We start from the raw sequence: 18107 nt of genomic DNA, 5'->3' as shown, positions 1-18107 counted from the left end.
CTAATAAAGATTATTATTATTAAGGCCCAGTCCTCACCATTTTTAATCCACATTTCCATTCGTGCCATGACACCTTATTCCCACCTGGCCAAGTGTGCTTATTGCTCGGATATTAGCCTAAGGCCACAATAAGGAGTTTAAGAATAGTTTGTTCTTAACTTCAACAACATTCTGTCCATTGGTTTTGAAATCGGGGAGATGGTCCCTTATTTTTATTGCGCTGAGTACAATGATGGTTTTCTTTGTTTATGTCTCAAACTTTGACTCCTATTTTAGAAATATTGGGGAAATATTTATCCCGTGGATTACGAGTGACAATATTATAATTACCTTTTATTAATCTGTTGATGAGTTTGTTATACGTGACAAATGGATGTTTATTTTAAATTTTGCTGTAACTCATCAAAAATGCCATGGAACATAACAGGAAAATTAAAGATCAGAAAGGCCACTTGGTTCAAAGGACCACCCTCTTGCAAAGCAATACTTAATAATGCTATCTAATTGTACTTCGAGTAAGTTTAATGATTTTTAAAAAAATTTAGAGTACCCAATTATTTTTTTCCAATTGAGGAGCAATTTAGCATGGCCAATCCACATCTTTGGGTTGTGGGGGTGAAATCCACGCATACATGGGGAGAATGTGCAAACTTCACACGGACAGTGACCCAGGGCCGGGATTCGAACCAAGGTCCTCAGCGCCGCAGTCCCAGTGCTATCCACTGTGCCACATGTCGCCCTCTAAGTTTAATAATTTAAGCTGTTACTTCAAACATTTGTAATGCCCTGCACAAAAATAGGATGAAGAAAATTTCCAACATATGATCTGATGTTATTTTATTGTTCGCTCCATCCACTGTCAGTCAGCAGTTTTTATTCCACTAGCTCTATTGGTGTGGTACAGGTACAAGTTTGCACATGCAACTGATCATTATTGCTGACTAACCTTAGGCCGGATGGTTATCTGGTTGGAGTGTCAGTTACTGTTTGCCCAGACCACACTTCAGATTTCATTTCAGTTCAGTCTACCACCCTTTGCTCAACAAGTTAGTCAGTTGTCTGCGATAAGATTCCACTGCTGCTTTGATCTCCATGCCTTGATCTGAATTCTTAAAATACTGTACAGAGATGGAGCTTTTTTCGCTGATTTTCATGTTTATGCCTGGCTGAGTTAACTTACTGCCTGTGAGGATTTTTGGCGTGGATTCCTTACAGCTGCAACAGTGTTTGGGTTCATTTCAGCTGTCAGTTTAGGAAGAGCAATAATAGCTCACGCGTAGATTTGCCGATTGCAACGAGTAATTAAAGTAAAGCTTAAGCAACATGCCAAACGGGTTCATCATCGCAAACTTTCCAAATATTGAAAGGTGAAGAAACACACTGTTAAATGGCACAGCGGTGATGAAAGATACCAATGTAGCTGTTGAAAGAGGGATGCGTAATTTACACACATGTCTCCTATGAAACCAGAAAAGTGGAGCAGCTCAGTCAATTCTGCACTGTGTATTTCAGTGAAATTCAGATCTATGTGAAATCATTGCCTCCACACTGAGATTAGATTCAGAAAAAAAACATTTGAAGACTTAAAACACTGGCAGGCCATTATTTTCAAGTCTTTTTTCATCCATTTTAGTTCCAGCAAATGCCATTCAGATTCCACTATTGGCCTTGGGCGGTCTGGGGAAATAGCTGGAATTCACTTCAGATATAATGGGAGGTGGGGTGAATTTTCTCCATTGGACGGGGATGGGGGGGTGGTGGTGGGGGGAGGGGGGGTGAAAAGTAAATGAGGGAGTGGGGGAGGCTTTTGGACAGTTTCCTGACATGCTTCCTCTTCCTTTTATCTGAGGTCAACCGGCCTGGCAGCAGTGGGAGGCAAACTGATTACAGAGGATTATATCGGATATGAGACACCAAGGCAGCCCAGGAACAACCAGTTTTTATCAGTGTTTATGCTCCACTTGTGAATGATTCAAATATCAGCCATTTTGTCAGGACAATAGAATCTTTTCAGTATTGCACGAGGCCTATGCAGTGTCTGCAACTCGTCAGCTCGCAAGAGGCGAATAGACAGTGGGATGAGACGGTTCAAGTGGTGTGAAGTGATATGCAATCTGGGTATGAAAGTGACATGCAATCTGGGTGTGAAAGTGACATGCAATCTGGGTGTGAAATGGGGAAGTCAGTAAATCTGGGCACCTCTGCAGTCAGAGTCTTGGCATTTCATGAGCAGATTCTGGAAATTGCTGTTACGTACAATACCAGCGGTAAAACTTCCTTCGCAACATTCACCACACCGGCACTCTCAGTGCAGCCACAGCGAAACTGGTCAACTGCTCTTTCAGGTGGGTGTGCTGCACCACTCTCCTGTCTTGTTTACTGTGCCTAACTGAATGGCGACCTCAGAGGTAAGTTCTGAACTGGACGTCTGCCGAAAGACTTTAACCTCACTTTGGCTCCAGGTTATGGATTTGGAAATAAACCACTTTGCACTTAAAAACTAAGATGGGAACATTCAGCCAATAACACATCAAATAGTTTCAAGGAGCACGGATGCAATATTTAAACATTTTTCTCTCTTCCATTTGTTAATCAGTGTGAGTGATGTTCATCTAAGTGGCGTTCCGAGTGGCGCTGGTAAAGGGTCTTCTGAATTTACCGACTGTAGCAACAGTGGACGACCTTGTTTTTGGAGATCTTGTTGAGCTAGTTTTTAATGTTGCCCATCTCCTTCTCTTCCATTAATCCTTCTGGTGCTGAGTAAGCACTCTCCACATGTCAGAAGAACTCCACTTGTCATCTTTTTAATCTATGAGTTCACTTGTCCTTCCAGTCTTCATTAGTTCTGTTCTCTACCCAGCTTATGCTCAGGATCCTCTATTACACCACGTTTTGAAGCTGTTAATTTTGTTTTCTTCCTCTTTCACAATGCTCCAAGCTTCACAGCCATAATTCATGACTGACCAGAGAGAACGTTTTAATACATGGATTTTTATTTCAAGACTCCAACTGACGTTTCTGAGAATGTTGCTTGATTTTGCAAAAAACACTTTTCGGCTCCATCCTTTTTAGGATTTCAGTACTTCTTTTGAAGTTGGATGTTACTGTGCTTCCTCGATAGTTGAATTGAATGGCATGTTCTAACTTTCTTCTATTTACTGTGTTATTGCATTCGGGAATGTCCTTTTTCTTTGTCACCATAGTGTACCTTTCCTTGGAGTTGAGGGTAAGCCCATAGCCACCACTTCCTTTTACAATTGTATTGATTAATTTTTGCAAGATGTCTCTATTTGTTGCTATGAATATGATGGCATCGGCACGGGAGATATTGTTCATGACTCTCCCTTCCACCTTTGTACCATCATCCCTTGAATTCCTTCAAGAATGCATTCACTGAAACATACTACCAGTGCAAGAACACAGCCTGGTCTCACTCTTTTAATCACTTTCCAGTCACTGAATTTGTTCTCCCATCTGGTCGTTACTATCTGATTTCAGTAAATATTCCTGGTGAGTCGAAGAGCGTTCCCTTCGATGATGATGTCTTCCAGCATTTTCATGAGATGATTGTGTTGGACTTTTATCAAATACTTCTGTATGATCAATAAAACATAAGTGGAGGTTGTTTTGCATTTCAATGGCTCTTTCTGCCAAAGTTTTTAAAAGATAGATGTCATTTCATGTTCCTGTAACTTCTACAAAATCACACAGAGTGTCTGAAATCTCTGATTTAACTTCCTCTCTAACTCTGGCCAATAGGATTCTAAGGATGATCTTTACTACTTGACTCATTAGGCTGGTTGTGCAGTGTCACATTCTATTGCGTCAGGTTTATTTGGCAAAGCGATAATTAGATCCTCTGGGATAGTGCCACTATAATAGATTTTTATGGGGATAAGATCAGTTTTCAGTTCCTAGCTTTTCCATTGCTTCAATAATCCCTTTTGTTATTCTATCCAGTGCCGGTACATTCCCCTTTTTCACTTTCTTCAGGACTTCATTCAAAGCTTCTGTGCCAGTGCCTTGTATTTTTCATTGGTGGTCAAGGTCACTTCTTCCTACAATCCTCCTGTGTGTACAATCCATCTTTCCCTGTTTTTTTTTTCCTTTTTCCATTCAAATTGAACAACCCTTTCAACCATCCACTGGAACTACAGTCTTCACGACAATTTCACCAACAAGTCGGTGAATTTTCCCGATGATGCAAGATTATCATTGTGTTGATTAAAAGTAGTTTATCATTCAGCCATTTTTCCATTCTTCTATGCAACTTCTTTTTATTTCTCGGTTCAATCTGTTGTATCCCAGTTCTCTTTTGCTTTCCTCCATCAACTCCATGATTTATTTTGTTATATATTTTTTACTTGAAACACCATTTTTGTTAGTTTTGACCACAAAGTACCCCCACTTCCTCCTCAATATCTGGGCCCAACCTGATTAATCCCCACCACCCGAGTCACTCCCACAGACCCAACCCCACCATTGGACACCCACCTGACCCCCAACTGTACTTGACTAATTTGACCTGACAACCCAACCTGACTAGCCTCTGACCCACCTGCCTCTCTACCCATCTGCCAATCTACCCCATCGCCTACTTGCCACCATACCACCTGCCATCCTAAACAACTGCCACCCTACATCCTCACTCAATTTACACCTTCAACCACTCCCTTTCTCTCTGTAGCTTTTCAAAGAAACTTTGGGACAATTAAATGTATTAAGTACAGAAACAGCAGGTGATGCGATAAAAGGGGTGCATGATTTCTGCGTAGATTCTCTTCACTGATCACTCTGAGGTTTCCTGCACTGTGTGAGTTCTGCAGGATCTTCCACTGGATCACTGCCCAGAAATATCAGAGGTAGGTGAGTGCCTCGATCTCTCGAACCCCTAATGCCCCAACGTACCTGTGGGGCGTCCTCTAGCCCTCCGCACCCCACCTCATAAGGGCAGGTCACCCCTAGGCCTGAACACCAGCATGGGCACTGACCATGCCATGTGTGTGCCAGTCTGGAAGTACCACCTTGGCAGTGCTAGACTGACACCCACATGGTACTGTCAGTGTGCCAGGCTGGCAGTGCCAGGGTGCTGCCATGCACAAAGAGCAACCACCTGGGGGCCTCTGATCACCTGGGAGAGCCCCACAAGTGCCTTTCCACCTGGTTTCCATTTGTGAGACCAGTGCAAAACAGCGGCCGGCTAGAATTTCCTCGACAAGGGGATTCTATCCCGGACGCTTTTTAGATCCGACGAATGCATATTCAAGTGTGCCGAACTGCATACTTAAATATGCAAATTATACCTCACCCATTGTGGGAGAGATCCACATTGCAATGTCTCACAAGATCCTGTTAGATTTCGCAAGGCATAGTGAGCCGGGTAAATCTTTCGAGAATCGCAAGATTTACGGGCCACATTGCGTCCCGAGTCGGGCACGGCCTGGCCATTAGATTTTACCCATAATACTTCAATTAAGCTATCTCATTTTAGATTTCGGATTCTGCTCAAAAGGAAAACAAGGATGCAGCAGTGGGACCTTAAATTTAAAATTTGGGCCCTAGCCAAGCTTTTCCAGTACAGCCACAGCACTGGCATCTACCCAGCAATGTGAAAACTTGCCCAGGTATGTTCTATACACAAGAAACAGGACAAATCCAACCCAGCCAATTACCATCCCATCAGCCTAGCCTTGATCATCAGGAAAGTGATGGAAGGGATCATCAACAGTGCTATCGAATGGCACTTAATCAGCAATAACCTGTTCACGGACGCTCAGTTTGGTTCTGCCAGGATCACTCAGCTCATTACAGCTTTGGTTCAAACATAGACAAACAAGCTGAATGCCAGAGGAGAGGCGAGAGTGACTATGCTTGACATGAAGGCAGTATTTGGCCGAGTATGTCATCAAGGAGCCCTGGCAAAACTGGAGTCAATGGGAATTAGGGGGAAAACCCTCGGTTGGTTGGAGTCATACCCAGCACAAAGGAAAATGGTTGTGGTTGTTGTTGTTGTGATGGTTGGAGGCCAATCATCTCAGTTCGAGGACATCACTGCAGGAGTTCCTCAGGATAGTGTACTAGGCCCAACCATCTTCAGCTGCTTCATCAGTGACCTTCATTTCATCATAGTGTCTTTGATACAATTAAACATCCCAATGTGCTTCATAGGTGCATTTTCAAATAACATTTGACACCTCATAAGGCAATGTTCAGGCATAAGCAAAAAACTCGGTCAAAAAGGGTGGTTTGAAGGATTGTTTCAAAAGAAGGGAGCCAGGGAGAGAGAGGTTTAGCGAGGGAGCGAGGGGCCTGGGGAGCTGAAGGCATAAAGTGGAGTTATTAACTTTTGACATGTCCAGAGGCCAGGATTGGAGAAATGTTGATATCCGAGAGGGTTATAGTTGTCATAGAATTTACAGTGCAGAAGGAGGCCATTCGGCCAATCGAGTCTGCACCGGCTCCTGGAAAGAGCACCCTACCCAAGGTCAACACCTCCACCCTATCCCCATAACCCAGTAACCCCACCCAACACTATGGGAAATTTTGGACACTAGGAGTAGGCCGTTCAGCCCATTGAGCCTGCTTCGCCATTCAAACAGATTGTGGATGATCATCTATCTCTATGCGTTTTTTTCACCACTATCCCCCTATCCCTTGATGTCATTGGTATCCAGAAATCTATCAATTTCCATCTTCAACAGCTCAATGATGGAGCTTCAACAACCCTCTGGGGTAGAGAAATCCAAAGAAGAAATTCCTCTTCATCTCAGTCTTTAATAGCCAGCCCCATATTCTGAGACTGTATTCATGATTAATTATAAGGTTTCGTAGTTGCAAAAGTAAGTCGTAAAGAAGTAGGAAAGGTTGTTGGGAACAGCAGTGTTTTTTTAATTATAAATTAATGAAGACAAGTAAATTAATTCACACATTATAAAAATAGCAGGGCAAGTGATGTGTGGCGACTGCAGAATGTGGGAGCTCCTGGACATTGGTGTGTTCAAGGGCAAACATCTGCAATATGTGGCTAACAGCTTGAGGAGCTTTGGATTAGAGTATTTGAGCTGGAAGCCTTGTCGCAGATACTGCAATGCATCAGGGAGGGACATAGTTACCTGGACACTTTGTAACAGAGGTCAGCCACACACCTTCGGATAGGGTCCTCTGTTTGGTCAGTGATCAGGGACTGGAGGGTGTTAGAGTGTGAGGGAGGCAGGTATGGCAGCCCAGAAGGCAGAAGTGGAGGAGCCTCAGCCTTTGCAATTATTCAACTGGTTCTAGATTCTTGCAACCTGCATGGATGAAAGTGATGGCTACAGGGTGGATCAGCAAATTGACTATGACACCATGGTAGAGGAAGCCATTGAAATGGGAGAACTAGGAGGAATGTAGTGGCAGTAAGAGACAGTGGAGTCAGGGGGATAGACACAGTTCTCTGCAGCTGAGAGCGAGAGTCCAGAAGGTGTTGTCTACCTGGTGCCAGGTTCAGTACACCTGTTCTGGGCTGGAGAGGAACTTGCAGTGGCAGGGAAAGCATCCAGTGGTCGTGGTCCATGTAAATGCCAACACAGGTAGAATTAGGAAAGAGGTTTTGCTGAGGGAAGATGAGCAGCCTGGGGCTAACTTAAACGCATAACCTCAAAAATAATAATCTCTACATTTCTATCTAGGCTATGAGCAAATTGGTGAAGCGTAAATCAGAGTAGAGAGTTGAAAGATTTGTGTGGGAGAACGAGGGCACTGGCACTAGTACTGGGGAAATCTGGAGCTGTATCTTGGAACGTTTTCACTTGAACCATGATGACTCAAGTTTTCTGATGAGTCATATAACTAGGGTGGTGAAGAGAGCTTGAAACTAAATAGTGGAGGTGAGGGATGAAGTCTTGGAAGATAAGAGAAACTAAACAGAGAAGACAAGGCAAGAGAGCAAAGTAAAAATAAGGGAAATGATGATGATCCTGACTGGAAGAGACAGCTGATCAGGCTAGAAGATACAAAAGCACTTTAAAAAGCTCTGAGCAAGAGTTAATGCACAAAAAAAAGTACCATTTTAGATGTGTATGGGGGGGGGGGGGGGGGCGTCTTTCTCAATGCTGACCCTGCTTTCTAACAGGACTCCTCTGGATTTTCTGGCCCTGGTGAAGAATGCCTGCCAAGGCTGCACTTACCTTAATTTCCTGCACTAACAAGTCCAGCTCGTTAGTGCACGAAGAGATTGGGGCACGAATTGAAAATGGCAACCAGATCTTTCAACCGCCCTCTGAACTCCCAGTGTACCCTCCGGAACCCCACCTGGCGTCAATTGCAGTTAGAACCTTTCCTCTTCAAGTTGCAGAATTAAAAATCGGGGCTGTTAGAACATTAAATAATGCAGCTTTTCTCACCATTCCTGTTTACAAAGTGTGGGAGTCACCACTGTTGTATTGTATGTACCGCTTATGAGGTGTATTACGGTAAGGCCCCTGTACTACAGGTATGGGGGTAGAACACGCTGGCGAACACCCCATCGTGGACCCCACCAGGGCCGCCCCCAGCCAACCCCAGGCCTGCGCCGTGCGGCAGCTAAGCAACCCCGGGGGACCCAAGTGCTACTTCTGCGGACAGACAAAACACCCCAGCAGCACTGCCCGGCGCGGAGCGTGCTCTGCAAAGCCTACGGGAAGAAAGGACATTTTGCTGCTGTGTGCCAGGCCCGCTCCATCGCCACTATTGATAGTGCATCACAATGAAAGATGCCCCAGATGTGTAATCATCTCTAAAATATATGCACATACAGTGTGTCTGAGCAATGATCATTTCCACAGAGGACAACTTGACGAGTATTAACTGATTCTGAACATGTAAATTAGATTTCTTCCTGCCTTTTGAAGGTATGTTGTTCCCAAAAGATTATCAGGCATAAAAAGGGCTTTCACTAAAACTCTGCACATCTTTATAATCTCCTGAATAAAATGTGAAATGAGGTTAACATGAGATCGTGCAAATCTGAGAAGGAAAGCAAAATTGGGTGCAGTAAAAATCATAGGTCCAACAACCTTTCACTACAACACTTTGACACATCACAAACTCTGAAATGTTTCCATTGTTTCTGCTTCGTGCAATCATATGGAAACTAACTAAAATTCATCCTTCAGGGTTGCTCTGTCTGGTAGAATGTGCTGTAGGCAGACTCTGCCTGCTGCTTATCTGTTTAATGCTCGGCCTGTTTTATTAGCCTGTTGTCAGTTTATGCTAGTACTCCTCACCATGCCATCTCCCTCCCCAACCCCCACAGCAGAATCTATCGAGTTCTCTTTTGAAAGAAACTGCAGATTCCACCTTCCCCACCAGAGGGACATTCGTTCCACGCTTTGATACATTCCAGAGCAACTTTTCTTAAACTCTTATTTAGATTACAGTTTCTCACATTTCACTGTGTGGCTTCTTGGACTGTATTTGCAATTTAATGACAGAAAAGTATTCACTGCTGCTTCCTTAGCTTCCCTTTCTGGAAACAAAGTGAATTCTATTTTATCTTTGCTCACGAGAATCAAGTTAAAATTATTATCTGCCGCTTGAACTCAACAGCCCAAGTGTAAAAAAAAAATCTGGTCTGTTTCTAATGCTTCATGTCACTTTAGCGGGAAGAAAATGGCTCCCGTGGTCAGTTGGGGAAAGTATTTTACCTCATGACCAAGATTAGGATGTTCTGGATTTTGTGTCTCACTTCAAGAGAGCATAGGCCAAGAAGTTGGTTGGGCAATTTGCAGCCTTCCAGGTTCAACATTCAGATCACCGATTCTAATTTATAAACTCTGCCTCCATTTTTGGAGGAGAGTGGCAGCTTTTAATGGTTCTCCTTTTGCCATTTGCACTTCTTCTGGGCTCCGTTATTGTTTCACGTCCCATTATTAACTTGTACCACCACCATCCCTTTCATCATTTAACCCCACTTGCTTTCTACTCTTTTCCCTTTTCATCCCCACATCACTACCATCCCCCACCCAAAGCATTTTCATGCCTCTGAAAACCTGTCATATCTTTATTTTTTTTCTCGTCCTGGCAAAAGGTCATTCGCTTGAAATGTTAACTCTTATTTTCCTCTCTCCAGAGATGCTGCCAGAACTGCCGAGTGTTTCCAGTAATTTCTGTTTTTACCTCTGGGATGACTAATCCAGTAATGGCACGGTGGCACAGTTGTTAGCACGATTGCCTCCCAGTGCCAGGGACCTGGATCGGGATTCTCCCCTACCCGGCGGGCGGGGGGTCCCGGCGTATTGGAGAGGTGTCAAGCACTCCGGCGTCGGGCTTCCCCAAAGGTGCGGAATTCTCCACACTTTTAGGGGCCAAGCCCTCACATTGACGGGCTAGGCCTGCACCAGAGTGGTTGCCGCTCCGCCGACCGGCGCGAACGGCCTTTGGTGCCACGCCAGCTGGGGCCGAAAGGCCTTCACTGGCCGGCAAAAGTCCGCGCATGGGCCTGTACGTCAGCGACTGCTGACATCATACCGGCGCATGCGCAGGGGAGGGGGTCTCTTCCGCCTCCGCCATGGTGAAGGCCCCCCAGGACCCCAGAGCCCGCCCGAGCCACCAATCCCGCCGGCACCAGAGGTGTTTTGATTCCTGGCGGCAGCATTGGCCTGTCAGCGGCGGGCTTCAGCCCATTGGGGGCCGGAGAATCACCGCGGGGGGCCTGCCAACCGGCGCGGGAGGTTTGCCGACCGGCGCGGCGCCATTCCCGCCCCCGCTGATTCCCAGGTGGCGGAGAATTCGGGCCATGGCGGGGGGTCGGAGAATTCCGGCCCTGGTTTCAATTCTGGCCTTGGGAGACTGTCTGGGTAGAGTTTGTATATTCTCCCCATGTTTGTGTTGGTTTCCTGCAGGTGCTCTATTTTCCTCCCAAAGTACAAAGATGTGCAGATTAGGTGGTTTGAGCATGATATATTGCCCCTTAGTGCCCAAAAGATTAGGTGGGGTAATGGGGGTAGGGCAGTGTATTGGGCCTAGGTAGGGTGCTCTTTCGGAGGGTCGGTGAATGGCCTCCTTCTGCACTGTAAGGATTCTAAGTAAATTCTAAATTAACAACCACCATACGTTTGCAGTTTATCCTACAATAGTTTTCCAACAGTGACTGCTGGCTATGGAGATGTGCCCTTTTTATTTTACAAGTCACGTTGAGAACGCAGGTTTTGTTGCTAATCGCAGCTGCACAAGCTGTTTACATTGTTTATTTTCACAGTAATTAACACGCCCTTAACTAACATTTTTTTGTTGCTCCTGTTACTTTTCTTACTCTTATTTCAAGCTGAGCAATACTGAAGCTAATCTCACTGAAGAAGAAAAAGTTGTGACCAATTTATTTTGCCCATTTAATTGAATCTACCTTTATCATTATTCCTAACACACAGAATAAATGAAAAACCCAAAACTCCACAAGATTACTGCACGATAATCTCCTGAAATAGTGGAGCCTTGTGCAAGCATAATTTTACTTTCCTAATTCTAAAAACTCTGACCATCAACAGGACAGCAAATTCACATGTTACTCTATTCATTTGAACAGATGAACTCCAGATAAGCCTAAATCTTGTCGTCAATTTTGGTGCTCTTTTGTCTCATTTTTCCGACACTGGTTTTGAAATAAATTCGTAAGGTAACACAGTAGCCAATCTTTCTCTGAGAATGAAGACTTATTAATAAGGTTCTGGTCTCTGATTGATTTACAGGAGGATTGTGCCCTTGTTAAAGTGCTTATTTTGTACCAGCTGTTGCACATATATGTCTTAGTCATGGAAGTTTCATTGTCCTGCAGTGAACGTCAAACGTGGCATAACCAAAATAACAGGAATGCTAACTTCACTTAACATTCTATCATATGCCCTCAATAGTAATGAAGCGGATTAAGCATTTGAAACATGGCCTTAATTTCAATTGAAATTTTAAATGGTAAACTCCGATTTAATACCTAATAAGTGCTGCTAGACAGTAGGAAAACAGACTCACAGTTCAAAGCGAACTCGAGAAAAACATAAAATGTGAAACAAAATTGAATGCAGTCTACATGTGTATTGCACTAAAAATCATAATCAGTTGAATTGTGTTTCTAAGCCTTTGTCTTATTTCTTTCAGCAGGGATCCTCTGGTGATTTGATGATCAGAAACATTCAGCTTAAGCACGCTGGTAGATTTGTTTGTATGGTCCACACCACTGTGGACAGTGCATCAGCTGGAGCTGATCTGATTGTGAGAGGTAAGTACCCTAATACACTCAGAAAATGACTGAAAGGTTTTCCTTGGGTTTCTGGTGGTGCTTTTTAAAAATGTATTAACTTCTGGATACTGAACTATCCTTGGTCTTCTCAGAGTGCAGCCCTTTTTTAATCATCAGGTCTGACACAATGAACCGTTCAAAAATTGTGGTTTTCAATACTAGAAAGTTTGTATTGTGATAACACTGAAGAAAACTCTCAACGAACAACATATCAAATATAAAAGTTCTAGTGACATACTCACTCATTTATTTATTTAATTCATTTCTGGGATGTGGGCATCACTGGCAAGGCCAGCATTTATTGCCCATCCTTGAGAAGGTTGTGGTGAGCTGCCTTTTTGAACCGCTGCAGTCCATGTGGTGTTGGGGCACCCACCGTGCTGTTAGGGAGGAAGTTCCAGGATTTTGATGAGCATCAGTGAAGGAATGCGATATATTTCCAACTCAGGATGGTGAGTGACTTGGAGGAGAACCTCGATGTGCTGGTGTCTTCTGTGTTGCCCTTATCCTTCTCGATGGTAGCGGATGCAGAGTGCATCTTGTAGATAGTACACACTGTTGCCAGTGTTCGTCAGTGCTGGAGTGAGTGAATGTTGGTGGAAGGATTGCTAATCGAGTGGGCTGCTGGATGATGTTGAGCTTCTTGAGTGTTGTTGGAGCTGCACTCATCGAGGCTAGTGGAGAGTATTCCATTACACTTCTGGCTTGTGCCTTGTAGATGGTGGACAAGCTTTGGTAGTCAGGAGGCGAGTTACTCGCCACAGAATTCCTAGTCTCTCAGCTAGCCACAACATTTATATTGCTGGTCCAGTTCAATTTTTGGTCAACGGTAACCCCCAATACATTGTTATTTCTTAAACAACATGCAAAATGTAATTATTGTTAACCTGAAGAATCAGAGTTTTATATAGCATTGTGTGAGTAACTTTGTGTCATACACTTGTTGCTTTTGGAAGAAATTTGTATTCAAAATCCAAAATTTGAGTGAGAATAAAATCTAACTGTCAAATCACGTTTTTTAAAAAAATGTTTTTATTCTCCATTTTCACATTTTCCTCCAAAATTCCCACCCCATCCCCAAACAGTAAACGGTAACAAATACAAAGTCAATCCCCTTAACAATAACAACGATCCCATCCTCCCACCACTCCAAACAATGGCCCACCTGTCAATATATGCATCCAATAAAACAAACCCTCCCACGGTGGAAACAAAAAAACAAAGGAGAAATAAGAAAGGAGTCCGGGACCCGCCCATGGTCACCCTAGAGTCCTCTCTATCCCCCCCCCCCCCCCCCCCCCACCCCCACCCCACCCCTGGTCACCCTAGACTCCACTCCCCCCCCCCCCCCCACACTCAATGCCGTCCACCTCTGAAAGAGTACCGTATGTGATACCCAAGTGTTGTAAAACCCCTTCCCCTCCCCTCCAACTCCTCCCGCCCACTGCCTCTTGTAAAACTCCTTCCCCAACCTCGGTTCCTTCCCCCCAACTTTCCACTCTGGGTAGACCACTCGGACCCTGTTCTGCCAGGCTCCGACGGACGCAACCCCTCCCCCCGCCTCACTCCCGTTCACTGATCGGTTTAATACCGGCCAGCGCGGAGGCCCCCGCCCGGGTCCCTTTCCCCCTTGCCCGGCCCAAGGAAAGCCCAGAAATGCCCTTTCAGCACACACACCACGCATATTCACCTACACCCCAAAGAGCCCTCGCTTCGAGTGCAAATCCCATCACTTCCCTTGTCCAAATATATACACCATTTTCTCCTTTAGCCCATACACCCGGACGCAGTGAAACAAAAAAAGAAGAGACAAAAAAGAAGAAAATACAGTCCTGAGGTTACATCGGCACATGGCCATTTCTCAATTTCTCAGTTCTGCCACAGTCCTTCTGCCTTCGCAAACACCTCCGCTGCTTCCGCCGTTCCAAAATAAAAGTCCTTGAGCTTATAAGTCACCCTCAGCTTTGCTGGATATACAATGCCGCACTGCAACTTGCTGATGTACAGTGCCCTCTTCACCCGGTTGAAAGCAGCCCGCCTCCTCGCCAGCTCCACCGTAAAGTCCTGGTATACACGTATACCAGCTCCAGCCCACTGCACCACCCGCTTCTGCTTGGCCCAGCACAGGACCTTCTCTTTCACACAGTACCTACGGAAGCACAAAGTCGCTACTCTTGGTGGCTCACCCGCCTTTGGTACAGGCCTTCCCGACCGATGAGCCCAATCCAGTTCATGTCGGGAGGGATCCTCCCCCTCCCCCAATAGTTTCGCCAGCATAGCTGCAAAATGCTCCTTCGACCTCAGCCCATCAATTCCTTCGGGCAGCCCCTCAATCCTCACATTCTGTCACCTGGACCTGTTTTCCAGGTCTTCCAATTTTCCTCGCAGATCGTTGTTCACCTCCATCGCCTTCCGCATCTCCTTCCCCATCGAGGTAAGTTGATCACTGTGCTGCGCCACCGTCTCCTCCACTACCTTCAGCGTCTCCCCTTGCGCCTGCACCTCCGCCATTGCACTCGCCACCGATGTCGTCACCGTGGAAATCGCCTCCTCCACCAGCACACTCAAAACCTCCCTCATCTCCTTCCTCATCGCCTCCAGGTGTTTTGTAAACTGCCTTTTGAATTCTGCAGCCATTACCTTAGTTATTTCTTCAGCCTTCAGCAATGCAGCCTCTCCTGGTGCTGCAGCCTCCTTTTTCCCTGGTGACCCCGTGGTGACGTCTCCACTCCCCGACGGGCCCTCAGCTGTTCTTTTACCGGCCGTTTTCTTGCTGATCCTGGACATCTTCTTCTACTGTGCCTCCTCCGTGCCTCTTCCGTGCCTTCCCCCTGCCTTTGACGCCTCCGTGGACCCTGGGACCAGGCTTAAAGCCCCGAAAATGCTGACCCCGATCGCCAAATCACGTTTTTTAACTGAATTTCTTCTTGTCAATTTTGAGGCTCAGGAATTCTTTAACTCTACCCATCAGGGAGTTGGTTCAATTAATCTTTCAATGTTCTAGTTTGACATTTTCTCAGCAGCTGAATGAATGCTTAATTTGTGGCTAACCACATGGTACATGCAAAGTTGGGGAAAAAAGTGTTACCGGCAAGACAGTGTTCTTGGCTTACCACTCAAAACTTGCAGGGTTTCCCTGGGTGAAATGCATGTAACCCTCAGTGAGTATAGTATGGGAGCTCAGTCAATCCTGGTGACAGCTTCAGGAAATCCCCTTTAGCAGCCATTCAGCTACAGCCTTAATGATAATCTGGACTTCTAAATGAATGAAGGCCATCAACATTAAAATTGATTGAATGGAAATGAGTTTCAAGTAGCATCGTTCTTATTATTTTTCGGGCAATGTCAACGCACATAAAACATGCTAACACTGAGATGTAGGTTAAATAATTTTGGTTAAGACTTATTCATTGAACTAGACTCCAATTTATGATTGACCTTGCAAAGCATTTAGAATTAAAATGTCAGATACGTGTAGAGTAGTAAGTCTGTCAGTCAATGAAAAATACAGTTCAAAGCATTTTAGTGAACAGAACAAAAACATTTCCATAAATTATTAATTTAGAATTGATGAGTCAACAACTTCAGGCATCCCAGTTGCACTCATTTGTCATGTCACTAATGCCTTAAGTTTGCAATTAATTGTGATGCCGCAAGTAACAAATGATCAATTATTTATATGAATGGACTTCTCAGTTGTATGTTAATCGCTTTCCCTTGAGTGCTTTGTGATTTCAGCCTTGGGGGCTACCAGCAAAGAATATGAGTTGATATTGGAACCCCCAATATCAAGGTCACATCTCCCTTGAATTCGATATTCACTCAAAGCGATATTTTACTGAGAACTTCTACATCCTTCCTGGTACATTTAGTTCACTAATTGTCCAATAGATGAAAGGCTATTTTGTGCTATCCCATGTGGAATTTAGCACTTATCTCTCACCACTTCAGTTTCCCAAGTTTACAGATGAACATACGGACAAGGAGCAGTTGTAGGTCATTCAGCCCCTTCAACCCGACCCGCCATTTAATAAGATCATATCTGATCTGATCACAATCTCAAATCTGCACTCCGCCTACACCCGATAAACTTTCACTCCCTTGCTTACCAAGAGTCTATCTACTTCTGCCTTAAAAATATTTAAAGACTCTGCTTCCACCTCCTTGAGTTTGTCCAAGTGCCTGAAATTGCTTTTTAAGCTAACTGGCCTGTAGTTTCCCACTTTCTGTGGAGTTACATTTCCTATCTTCCAATCTAATGGGAACTTTCCTCAATCTAGTTGTGGAAAACTAAAACTAATGCATCAACTATCTCACTAGACATTTCTTTTAAGCCCATAAGATAATGTTGATGGGGCCCGGATTCTTATCAGCCTGCAGCAATTTACGCAAACCACTTCTCTGGTGATTGTAATTTTCTCGAGTTCCTCCCTCCCTTACATTCCCTGGTTTGCAGCTGCTTCGGGGATATTACTTCTATAATGAAGACTGATGCACAGTACCTGTTCAATCCATCTGCCATTACCTTCTTTTCCATTATCACTTCTCCAGACTCACTTTCTACAGGGCCAATGCTTACTTTGTCAACTCATTTATTTTTTAAAATACTTATATAAATTCTTGCTGTCTGTTCTTATATTTCTGGCTGGATTTCTCTCAAAGTCTAACTTTTCTCACCTTTTTCATCTTTTATTCATCCTTTGCTGATACTTATATTCTGTCTAATCATCCGACCTGACACCTACCTTTGCAAAATTATATGCTTTTTCGTTAAGTTTGATACTTTCTCAAATTTTTCCAGAATTACAATCCCACACCAAATCCTGGCAGTGGTTAGGATACTGGACAGAAACCACAACATTTTATTTTTGCTTTGTGAAAGAAAAGGTACCTTGCTCCTGGAGGGATCTCACGGAGAAATTGGGATATGGTATATTGATACAAACTTTATTACAAACACAGTATTAAAATATCCTTAACATCACACCAAAAAATAACTTACAATTACCCCTTAAATAATGCGACTCAAAACAGTGAATACAATGCCCTTAATTGCTATCTTTATTCCCACTTAAACAACTAGCTTAAAAAAAACATCTCCGCTCTCAATCCACTTTAGCTACCATTGGCACAATGGAATCCTTGCTTTAAAAATATGGGGCGAAATTCTCCGACCCCACGTAGGGTCGGAGAATCGGCCGGCGGCGGCGTTATTCCCGCTCCCGCCGGGTTTTTAATTCTCCGAGCGGCCAAAAACCGGCGTTGTGCAAATCCCGCCGGCAGCCTCTGAAAACCACTGGTGCCGGCGGGATGTCATTGATTTTTAACAGACAGACATTCTCCGTGCCGGATGGGCCGAATTCCCGCCGACGTGACCCGTGGAAAAACAGAGTAGCTTTAAAACGGCGTCAACCATTGATGATGGTTGACGCCGTTCAGTGACCTAGAGCGAGTGCGGGGGTAGTGGCGTTGGAGAGGGGTGGATTGGGGGGGTTGCGGCATTTGGGGGGGGGGGTTGCGGCGTTGAGAGGGGGGGTTGCGGCGTTGAGAGGGGGGGTTGCGGCGTTGGGGGGGGTTGCGGCGTTGGGGGGGTTGCGGCGTTGAGAGGGGGGGTTGCGGCGTTGAGAGAGAGGGGGGCGGCGTTGGAGGGGGGTAGGGGTGGTGGGGAGGGGGGTAGGGGTGGTGGGGAGGGGGTAGGGGTGGTGGGGGGGGGGGTAGGGGTGGTGGGGAGTGGGGTGGAGGGGGTGGTGGGGAGGGGGGATAGGGGTGGTGGGGAGGGGGGTAGGGGTGGTGGGGAGGGGGGTAGGGGTGGTGGGGGAGGGGGGTTGTAGGGGTGGTGGGGAGGGTGGGAGGGTTGGGG

General features: G+C 45.1%; 1 protein-coding gene across 7 annotated transcripts in view; it reads left to right on the top strand.

Annotated features, from left to right (window-relative positions):
- LOC119973115 (contactin-4-like) overlaps nucleotides 1-18107 on the top strand; it is a 3053649-nt gene that overhangs the window by 2704180 nt on the left and 331362 nt on the right. For 6 of the 7 annotated variants that reach the window (XM_038810685.1, XM_038810691.1, XM_038810684.1 and 3 more), the window contains one exon: nucleotides 12106-12226. In XM_038810685.1, coding sequence (XP_038666613.1) covers nucleotides 12106-12226 — 121 coding nt within the window. The remainder of the gene's footprint in view (nucleotides 1-12105; nucleotides 12227-18107) is intronic. The other variant, XM_038810690.1, reaches the window with a different exon arrangement.

This window comes from Scyliorhinus canicula, chromosome 11 (genome assembly GCF_902713615.1).
Source record: "Scyliorhinus canicula chromosome 11, sScyCan1.1, whole genome shotgun sequence".
Taxonomy (NCBI): Eukaryota; Metazoa; Chordata; class Chondrichthyes; order Carcharhiniformes; family Scyliorhinidae; genus Scyliorhinus; species Scyliorhinus canicula.
The sequence above is the reverse complement of the archived record's forward strand: the minus strand, read 5'-3'. Positions and strand labels throughout refer to the sequence as shown.